Genomic DNA, 9,718 nt, shown 5'->3' on the forward strand with positions numbered 1-9,718 from the left:
ATACATATGCAGTCAAGCCTGAAAAGACCGGAGCCTGGGTTATACAGTTCGAGTGATCCGGACCGAAAACTGCGTGCATGTTGAGTTGAATGAATGCGCGAAGTTCCCAAGAGCCAAAAAAGAAGTTGCCACCGGTGGTCCGTGACCACGCTGAAATCGTCCATCGATGAGCCGCTTGGCTACACCTGATAGAAATATCCAATGCGCTCCAGCTTCTGCGGGTGGGAGACCGAGAATATCGACACAAATACCCCAGAGTTTCGACGATAATTCGTCTAGATGGTGCTGCGAAGAGCTGTATGACGGGGGCGGTCACACGTCAGGGGAAAAAGGGCTGGAAGAACGAGGCTAGCGGTGCTTACTTTGCGGGTGACGACATCATGTTAGAATCATTCTCCACATCTTCGTGTTTGCAAGCCCCCCAAGTTCGGGTAGATTAGGCCTGTTCAGACGACTTTGGAAGGAAGCAAGGGTGGCAGCAGCACGTTTTCTTTGTAAGACGGTGCGCCTCATTGCATGTCATCCGGAAGAACCTAATCCGAAAGACACGAACTTCCCAGAGAGAGAAATTGGAATAGACATATCTCGCCTTGGCCGTATGTCCCGTTAGACTCCAATAGAGAGAAATCCCAGGGTTTCCGAATGCAAACACGAGGCCAGTTTTCTCATAACATTCGAGGATAAGAAGATCGGAGGAATCTTAGAACCGTTGTGTTTGAGATGCCATATACGAACCAGAATGCTCGCAGGGTTGACGCCCATGGCGGTGCTGCTGTTTTGGAAGAGGTCAACAGGTTGATGGAAATGGACGAATTTATCAGAGGAACACTCACACCTCCTCATGCTCCCGCTGGGTTCCAGCGCCGGGCGAGCCCACGACGTCTGAACCTGGCAAATGCACAGAAAGTGTTTCTCACATGAAAAAAGGCTGTTGATGAAGCGCGTCGAGAGAGAAATCGCGTCTGTCCATTTGGGCGCTTTCGAGTGCCAAGACAAGCTTACGTAACTATCCCACAGTCTGGTTGTTTGCTCTGTCGCTGTTGCCAACGTCGTCAACGGTCTGCTCAACGTCCACGACCCCTGTCCACCGCTTACTGGCTCCCAAATGCCTATCAAACATTTGGAAAGTAAGTATCTCAGGAATCTAGTCTGTGCGATGAGGACATCGGACGAGCGCGAAAGCTGACGCAAAAAATGTAATTGGCAGACCATCTCTCCCAGCAAAAGCACGTCCAAACGCTGGCATTGTCTGCATTGTCAGACTCGCGTTTGGGCATCGATGCTTCACACTACATCCAGCACCTGCTCGACTCGCCGTCGTCGCGCGAGCCGTTGCTTGCAGCCACAGGGGGTCTCCCATTAGCGCTCTCATCCCGTATCGAGGCCGACCTACGTGTCCTCGAACGACTCAACATAAAACCCGTTTTCGTCTTCCCCGGTCTCCCTCCCAACAAGCGATGGAAGCCCAACCCACATCTCGAGTCTGCAGAGGCATGCAGAGATCGGCGCGACGCGTGGGCAAAGTATGAATCGGGCCAAGAAGACCAGGCCACCAAGCTGTTCGAAGGACGGAGTTGTTTCGCCCAGTGGGACCTTTGGAGGATGATTCTGCGGATTTTCAGACATAGAAATGTCGAATTCATTATTGCGCCTTATCTCGCTTGGGCCCAGGTGAGTTTTTCGTATAGCGCTCAATTCACAAGGATAAGATACTGATTTCGCGGATAGCTAATCTACCTGCAACGTCATAACAAGTCGTATATCCATGCTATCTACGGGCCGACGGATACGCTGCTGTATCCCGGGGTCGACAAAGTGATCACACACATCGATCTTACCTCGGCGAACCCGACGTTCCAATACGTTTCGAAGCGCAACATTCTTCAAGAACTCGCGGTCAGCGAAGATCAATTCTTGGACATCTGTATTCTCGTCGGCTTCGACCACTCGCCCCCATTCCCTCCCACCATCCACGAACAAGCTCTCAAGGCCACTGTGGACATGGTCAAATACTACAAAACGGGCCACGCCGCTGTATCAGCTTTCGCCGAACATCCCGCGGTCAAGTCGATCCAGTACCTGGATCACTTTGCGCGTACACGCTCCATGATCAAGTTCTCGTTGATCCTTTCCTCCGAGGGTACAGTTATGCCGCTTCCTCTCGCCATCCCTTCTCCAGCAGGCCATGGGCATCCTGGCCATCACCACCATCCCACCGCAGCGGACATTCCCTCCGACCTCCACGAAATCTTCACCCATCGTCTACCTGACGAAGTCTTCTTCTACCTTTCCCGCGGACTTTTGGGACCCCAAGTTCTCATCTGGCTCACCAGCGGACAAATCGTGGAAAACCCCCCTCTCGATAACGGCGAAACCACTGAATATAAGCGCTTCGTCAAGGAGGTGATTACGGACGGCCAGACCGGTCCGCGGGCGACTGCGCTGGCCCTCGTTAGTGGCGTCTCGCAGTCGTTCTGGGCCAATCGGAAGGTGCAAGGCCTCTTCTGGTTTGATCAGCCCAGCGCGCACGGGGGAGGGTCTAAATTTATCGCCCACAACTCGGCGCAGACCACGCAGTTGGTTGAGCGCGTGGGTGGCTGGAACGTCCCTTATCCCATCATTGAAGAAGAGCTTAGGAGGCAGAACGTGAGTAGTCATCTGCCTGTCGGCGTGTCGTGTGTGGGCCGATGTTGCTGAGAATGGATATACTAACGGACATTGCGCTTTTATACTCCAGTCTTCGACTATTGATTTTGCGCTGTGCTTGGGAGCGACTGCTACGGATCGATTGGCGGCACGCACGAAGGTCAAGAACCCGAACTCTGCGCCACTCGAGAAGAAGGATGAAGTGGTGGCCAATGTCATCTGGCGATTCTTGGAACTGAGAGGGTGGGTGTCTTTTGTTGAACTTGGATAATGTGTTCTAACGATCTATCAGGTTCTTGCTCAACACACATACGCATTCCGCGTTGGCACGTGCGATGTACACCGCGATCAAGCAGGCGCGTGTTAACGACAAGTTCCAAGATCCTCTCTACCTCTTTTTGGAGCTCGTTCGAGCGGGTGTGATGCACGGGCACTTGTGGTCGGGCCGAGCCTTCAGCGGAGGGCCCAGCTTTGGCGTCGGTCAGTTCTGTTTCGTCATCGCATCAAACCGCCCTTTCTGATCATCCCTGGTGCCTGTTTTTCATTATGGCGGATTAGAGGACGAGAAGGCGTCCATGTTGCTCGTGATGCGGGTGCTGAGCATAGTTCCTTTGAGCTTCAAGGTGCGTGAAACCACAAGTTTTTTTCTCATCGTGACCGCCCCAATTTTGATGAAACCGTTTTTCGTAGGCCCAAGCCTGGTCGGCGCCCTTGTCGCGGGAGCTGCTTGTCTTCAATTCGTTTGTGCGATCGCTCACACGGGCGCTACGTACGCTTCTGGAAGTGACTTCGTTGAATATGTTGCTTCGGAACGATGCTCGACGGGCGAGGGACGATCTGTTGGATATCACGCTCTCCTTGCCCTTCCAGACGGAAGTCAACACCGGGTTTGGCGTATTGGCCAAGGTGTATCTCGACGCTCTCACCCATATCAATAACCGGACTCGCGTGAGGGATCCGAATGCCGAGGGTGTGAAGGAGGCCAAGCAGCTTGCTTTGGAGATCTGCGAAGACACTTTCCCCGGTGTCAAGAACCCCAAGCTGGAGGTTGAACGAGGCTTTAGGTTCTGGGATGTGGTGCGTTTTTCACTCGATTTTTTCCCGTGATTCTTGGGCGGTAGATGCTAAGGGGATGGTTTATTTTTAGGCGCTTACGGCGATGCGTCAACTGCACTCTGAGGGAGCTGTGCTCCGCGAGTTGATTGACCAATTTGAGGCGGCTGAAGCTTGGCTGGCCCCTATGCGACCGTGATTTTTTGGGTGTTGGAGGAAGAGTGTTTTTACACGGCGCCCCTCTGGGCCCATGTTCTTGCGTTTTTCCCGCATGAGAAGGGGCTAAGGGGCGTGTGTGTAGCCGGAGCATCCAGGCCTTCTGTGCTTGCACACTTGACGGACAGGTGTGCGACTCTCGATGTAGTCGGAGATGTCTGTGCAGGGAATCTGGGTTGTTACTTGGCTTGATACGTTCTGAAAGCTCTTGTTGTAGTTTCGTCGTCGTGCTTTGTTGTACAGCAGTTTGTGTATAACGGATGTGTTGTTTGTATTCAATTATGGGTGTGGCCCTGAACCTGATTTGCCTGAGAGAAAATTGAGATGTTGTGTGTTCGTTCTCCTGTGGTGACTGTGTGGCACAAGGGACGGGACGAAATCCTGGGATTTTGTGTTTTGTGGGATCCGTCAATTAGGACATAGATGGAATCCTGGCCGAGATCTTGATTCACATGCTAAGCGGCTGAGCGAATTAGGGAGGGAGGGATGGGAAAAATGGCAGGTTGGCCGATTGGATCTTGATCGAAATAATCGGAGCTGGCGTAATCTGGATCGATCTTCCTTGTTTCGCTTGCATTACACAATGGGAATTCGTGCAAGCGCAGGCCCTTTGAGAAACGGCGATGCTATCCACTAGTATGGCTTTTTACCCATATAATACCCATGTCACTTGCCATCTTTTTCTTCCTTTGCTCGTATTCACCCCAACAACATCACCGACATGCTCGACTTTGAACACCGTCCCTCCATGTTCCCAGCCACTATCTCACTCACCGACGTCTCCTCGTCTCTCGCCATGTCGCCCGTCACTGGCGCCAACGACGACAAGTACTCTTCCGGTCATCTCTTTGTCCAGCAGCCCTACAGCCTGCAGATAATCCAGCTCACCGAGGAGCCCGCACCACCACCACGCAAGATCTCATCCTACTCAAGCTCGATGGCCTCCTCGTCGTCGCAGTCGTACTGGTCATCCTCGGCATACACCTCTTCGGCATGTTCGGATGACGATGACGATGAAGACGAGGACGACGAGGACTGCTCTTCGTACTGCTCCTCCGACCTCCCACCGGAAGACTGCGACATGGCGGCAGACGACGATTCGAGACCATCATCCTCTGTGGCGTCGCCTGATACCTACTCTCTGCGCATGAAGCGCATCCTTGCATGGCGCGAGGACTTTTACGCCCAGATTGGCGCTAGCTTGAGTGGTACGTTTCCATTCTACGCTCAATTGACTCCCGTGCTAAGATGGATGCCCGTTTATAGAAACTTCTCTTCCTTCGCTCAAGCGCAAACTCGAAGTGGACCAAGATGAGGAGGATAGTGTGCGTAGCAGCTTCTCGAACCAGCTGATAGACGGTTTCCCTAAATTATTATTATTTTATTCAGATTTCGCAATCGTCGAAACGATCCCGGTCCGACAGCAGCAACTACAGCAGGACGAGCACGAGCGTCACTTCTCTCGGAATGCACTCCTGTCCGGCATGCGACGCATTCTTTGACACCCAGCAAAGTTTGCGACAGCATGGGCTTGATGCAAAGGCTGACAATGAGGCGTGCTCAGCGGCCGTGGAGTACGAGTTTGAGTAAACGACGACGCTCTGCCGATGGTTACCGCCGCACCCCCCACCCCAACAAGAAGGCATCCAAGTTGTTTATTCCCATATCCTATCACCGCGATCTGGTTCTTGTTCTCCATCCTAGACGGCAACCCTGGATATTATGGAACGTCGGCCTTGGCCACCCATCCCCCCAAGCTCGCACGCCCTGACCTCACATCACCCCTGGCGCGAGAAAGAACGGGGGATGGAAGAAGAAAGTATTCTGTGACAAGTATAATTCAATTACGACTCCGCGCCTACCCAAGCGACAGCGACAGCAGCAGCACGCTTCGACGACGTCCGACCTTGACAGCAACAAGTTATCGTATCGGCATCAGCATCCATCGTAATCGTCTCCATCGCCAACACATGGATCGTCTCCCATCCCCCAGTGGGCATCGATAATCCATCCATCGGGAGTGGCATCCGACTTGCCTATTTTTAAACCGACTCCACAACCCCTCGCCTTCTCTATGACGATCATTGGTCTATTCTCATCAGCATCAAACTCTTTGCATCGACACCCAGCAACACGTGCATCTCTCTCTCTCTCAGCATTGAAACGACCCCTCGACGACCAGCAGCATCTCTCAGCACCCAGCATCGAAGCATTATTTTTTCTTGCAATTGTACATTAACACACACCCATCCATCATCGTTTCTCAATATCACATTGCCCTCTTCATCCTCTTCTTTCTCTATCTTCCCTTCGCCATCGAACCTCTTCTTGGATTCTTTTGCCACTACGATTTTGATTGATCAAAACTCGTGTTGGTTGTCTATTACTTTCCTTGTACATATCCCTTGTGACCGCCTGGTCTTGCCCTTTTATCGACCTACTTCTTTTCGCTTTAACCATCTTCTCATCTCCATCATCGAATCGCTGTCCTGTTGCATATCGATTATCGCTTATTCTTCATTACTTTTTTTTCATATATCACACGATCGTCGTCGTTGTCTCTTCACCTTCGACTTCCACTCCTGATCCTACTCCTCCCTCCCTCGACTTGGACTCGTTCGACTCGACTTGACGTGTGATGCTAGTATTGTACTACGTACGAATTTGAAGTTTGCATTTTACTTTACCGCCAACCTCTTTATAATTTCCCTCGTATTACCCTACGATACCTAACTCTGTAGTGGTACGCTCTAACGTATCAGAACTAATACTCATCAATCAATCCTTGGCTTTTTCGAGAAACTACTTTGTGTGATTTATCTGAATCAGAAGGAATTGGAATTTGAGTGTGATTGGAAGTTGGAACGTTGGATGAATATGAATCGAGGGTGCCTTCTTTGTTGCCTTCTTTACCAGATACGATTGCGTTCTTTCCCGGTACGACGGTTGAGTGCGCCTTTCCTTCCTAATTCAAGGCTGCTTTCCTACCTTGCTCCGACTCTTCGATGAATGATCATGAATTTAAATGACCAGTTAGTTTTGATTGCGGGATTTGGGGCTTGCAATGGTCGAAGCGTCGCTGGAAAGGCGGGGGAGCAACTCATTGCATTAAGGTAGTTTGAATCCAGAGAAGGGAAGGGAAGGATCGCAGTTGCCCTTGAAGCGTACGTGTAGTCAGTGAGTACCGGCAAGCTGATGGTGCTTAGGTTGGATTCAGGAGTAACTACTACCAAGTAGATAATAAGTAGTACTTTGTTGGATTGGATTCGTTGGATTCAGGTTTTTATTTTTTTATTTTCGACGGTGTCGGGAATTCGTTCCCTTTCCATCTGCCCAGTAGGCGCTAAGCCCCTTAGCTACAAGAATACTCTTTTGCGATGGTATACTGTCACAGTTTGACCTAGTATAGTACGTATGTGCTATCGTAGAGCGGCAGCGTGTGCGCAGTATAATTCGTATCTCCACGAACGTCAAGACGCTCTCAGACTCCTATCTATCCTCCGCCACCTTCCCAAGCCGCAAGCCGCCGTCAGGTGGCTCTAAGCCCCTCAAGTTATTTAATGAATAGCTACATAGTGTATGTGTCGACGTCAATCGCGGGGCCCAACGCTGGCAACCTGAGCGATTAAGGGCGGGTGAGACGGCACGGGTGTCATAGTGCCTCCTCGCTGTCTCTCACCCTCTGTCAATTTTACATACGTACATGCGTATATTTATTTCGTTGATTTAATTTCCGTCCTTGGTAGTACCGTACATAGCCGATCTATATAATTAAAACAAACTAGGTCCGAAGAATCGGAAATTGTGGGAATTTCAGCCTGTTCGTTAGGTAAGCAAGGCTCCTGCTCTCAAGCACCAGGCGCGTACGTATTTGGGAAGCGGCCCCTATCGCACGGCGCAGCTAAAGCTTCACAGGTATCCAAAACCTAACACGGCGAAGCAAACAGGAGCTTCCAAAGGCACCACGGGGGATTCTGAGGATACCAGGACCGTCTAACATGGCAGACTCTCGACGAAAGCCTGTGGCCCGGGTTCCGCTGGAAGTCGGAGTGCAGTGTCCACTCTGAAGTAAATCGCGAGTCACATTTCTCGGTCGACTGTAGTTAACGAGTCGGTTAACTTAAATAAAAAGGAGGCTCAGCCTGGCTGGCTATCGCGTCCAACCACGGGTGTGTCAGTTCCATCCAATTGTCAGGCAATACCACCCCTATCCTGAATCCAGGGCGAGCAATTCCCCTGATGTCGTTTTTCTGGCTATTAGTGAAGGAAGATGCAGTGAAGTGCACCTGCAATGTGCTACTCATTCCCGAGCACAGCTCCTCAGCTTTGTAAAAGATCAGGTCCATCTGAAAGCGAGTTCTGGCTGTGGCGAAAAAAAGAAATCACACTTGCGCAAGCGCGAGCACGCCGCAGGCGTGCGCCAGTGAGCGCAGGGCCCAAGCTGTTTTGATTCATAGCTACGGGTTACCATTATCGGCTGCGTTTACGACTGTATTTCCACTGTTCTTATTTCTTTGAATCATAAAATCATAATAACAATTTCGGGGACTGTTCTGTTGTGTTACCCAGTAGATAGTCTTAATATATGCCTGCTACTGAAAGGCCCGTGTACGAGCGAAAGCCCGCCGCAGGCGGGCGCCAGCGAGTACACAGCATCTATTTCCCCCAAATTGCTGTGAGTGGAGGGCGAAGCCCGACCCTAACCACCGCCCCCGTGCCGAAGGCACGGGCAAGCGAAGCTTGTGTTCGTCTACTTCCTTACTTACGCCAAAGTTAACGTTATGTAACGTACTCAAGGACGTCCGTCGACGGTCGAGGTGACGATTGACGAGAACCCGCCGAGCGCAAGCGGAGACGAGGAGGGATTTCGATTTGACGTCGGCGCCGAAGTCAAAGAGAGTCCAAGTGTAGTCTCTTGTCGAAGTCAAATGCTTGGGAAGGTGCGTAATGCCAGTTGGAGGGTTGACAGTGAACTCGGACTAGGATTTAGAATCGCAAGTATCTCCTATTTTGCATGTCACACGTCTTCGTGGTACATACCGTACCGTGCTAGCTAGCTCGGGCTCTTATCATCATTCATTGAAGTCACAACAGAAATGGGGTGCTCAGGCTAGCCCTACTTAGGTTGGAATACATGATACTCGCAATGGACTCTGGAGTCTGAACCGCACCCGTACCCATACATACAAGAATGCCTAAGTACTTCCCCACACTTTCATTCAGTCTTCAATAGAACTCGATCCATCTTTGACTCTGGAAAGGAAAAAGGGGGAGAGAGAAAAAGGAAAGGTGATTGAACCCGACGACCGAATGTATAGGTGGAGTTCGTATTGGCGGAATTGAAAGAACTATACACATACGCTGTCATTACCATTCAATACATACATACATCTAGAACAAGTTGAGACAACTCTTGATTACCGGAGCCCTCACTCCCAGGTCAGATGTGCACCAGCTTGAACTTACGCCTCAAGGCCCAGGTGGGGTGGCTTTTCGCCGGCCGCTGTCGAGGTCGTCGAGTGGTGTACATGTATCAGGGCAGGTTACAGTAATTAAATTTAGAGGCGCCCGACGGACGTGCGGGCGGGTCGACCCATGGGTAGCAAGGTACACTAGTAGAAGATGATGTAGTACGTACGGTACGTACAGAATGCGACCATCCTCCTGGTCCTCAAAATCATAAATCACGATAAATTCAACAGAGTTCCAGGCGCCGGCAGCCTAAGCTCCTAAGTGCATCGCACCGCAAAGCGCGCGGCCGCGTCGCAACGCAACTCAGCGCTTACGGAAACAACGGACCACC

At 51.2% G+C, this 9,718-nt stretch overlaps 2 protein-coding genes across 2 annotated transcripts; both read left to right on the top strand.

Moving 5' to 3' along the window:
- Nucleotides 1-739: 739 nt before the first annotated feature.
- On the top strand, nt 740-3,898 carry CC1G_05891 (XPG I-region protein; the record flags this gene model as incomplete). Its single annotated transcript, XM_001831740.2, has 9 exons — nt 740-786; nt 1,018-1,127; nt 1,208-1,671; nt 1,729-2,646; nt 2,738-2,889; nt 2,939-3,126; nt 3,205-3,269; nt 3,337-3,723; nt 3,794-3,898. The coding sequence occupies 9 exons, from the start codon at nt 740-742 to the stop codon at nt 3,896-3,898; spliced, it is 2,436 nt and encodes an 811-aa protein (XP_001831792.2).
- Nucleotides 3,899-4,711: 813 nt separating this feature from the next.
- CC1G_05892 (hypothetical protein) lies at nt 4,712-5,787 on the top strand (the record flags this gene model as incomplete). Its single annotated transcript, XM_001831741.2, has 3 exons — nt 4,712-5,123; nt 5,182-5,240; nt 5,305-5,787. 3 exons carry the CDS (start codon nt 4,712-4,714, stop codon nt 5,503-5,505), a joined length of 672 nt encoding a protein of 223 aa, XP_001831793.2. The 3' UTR covers nt 5,506-5,787.
- Between the last annotated feature and the right edge of the window lie 3,931 nt (nt 5,788-9,718).

Source organism: Coprinopsis cinerea (assembly GCF_000182895.1).
Source record: "Coprinopsis cinerea okayama7#130 chromosome 7 map unlocalized cont3.7, whole genome shotgun sequence".
NCBI lineage: Eukaryota > Fungi > Basidiomycota > Agaricomycetes > Agaricales > Psathyrellaceae > Coprinopsis > Coprinopsis cinerea.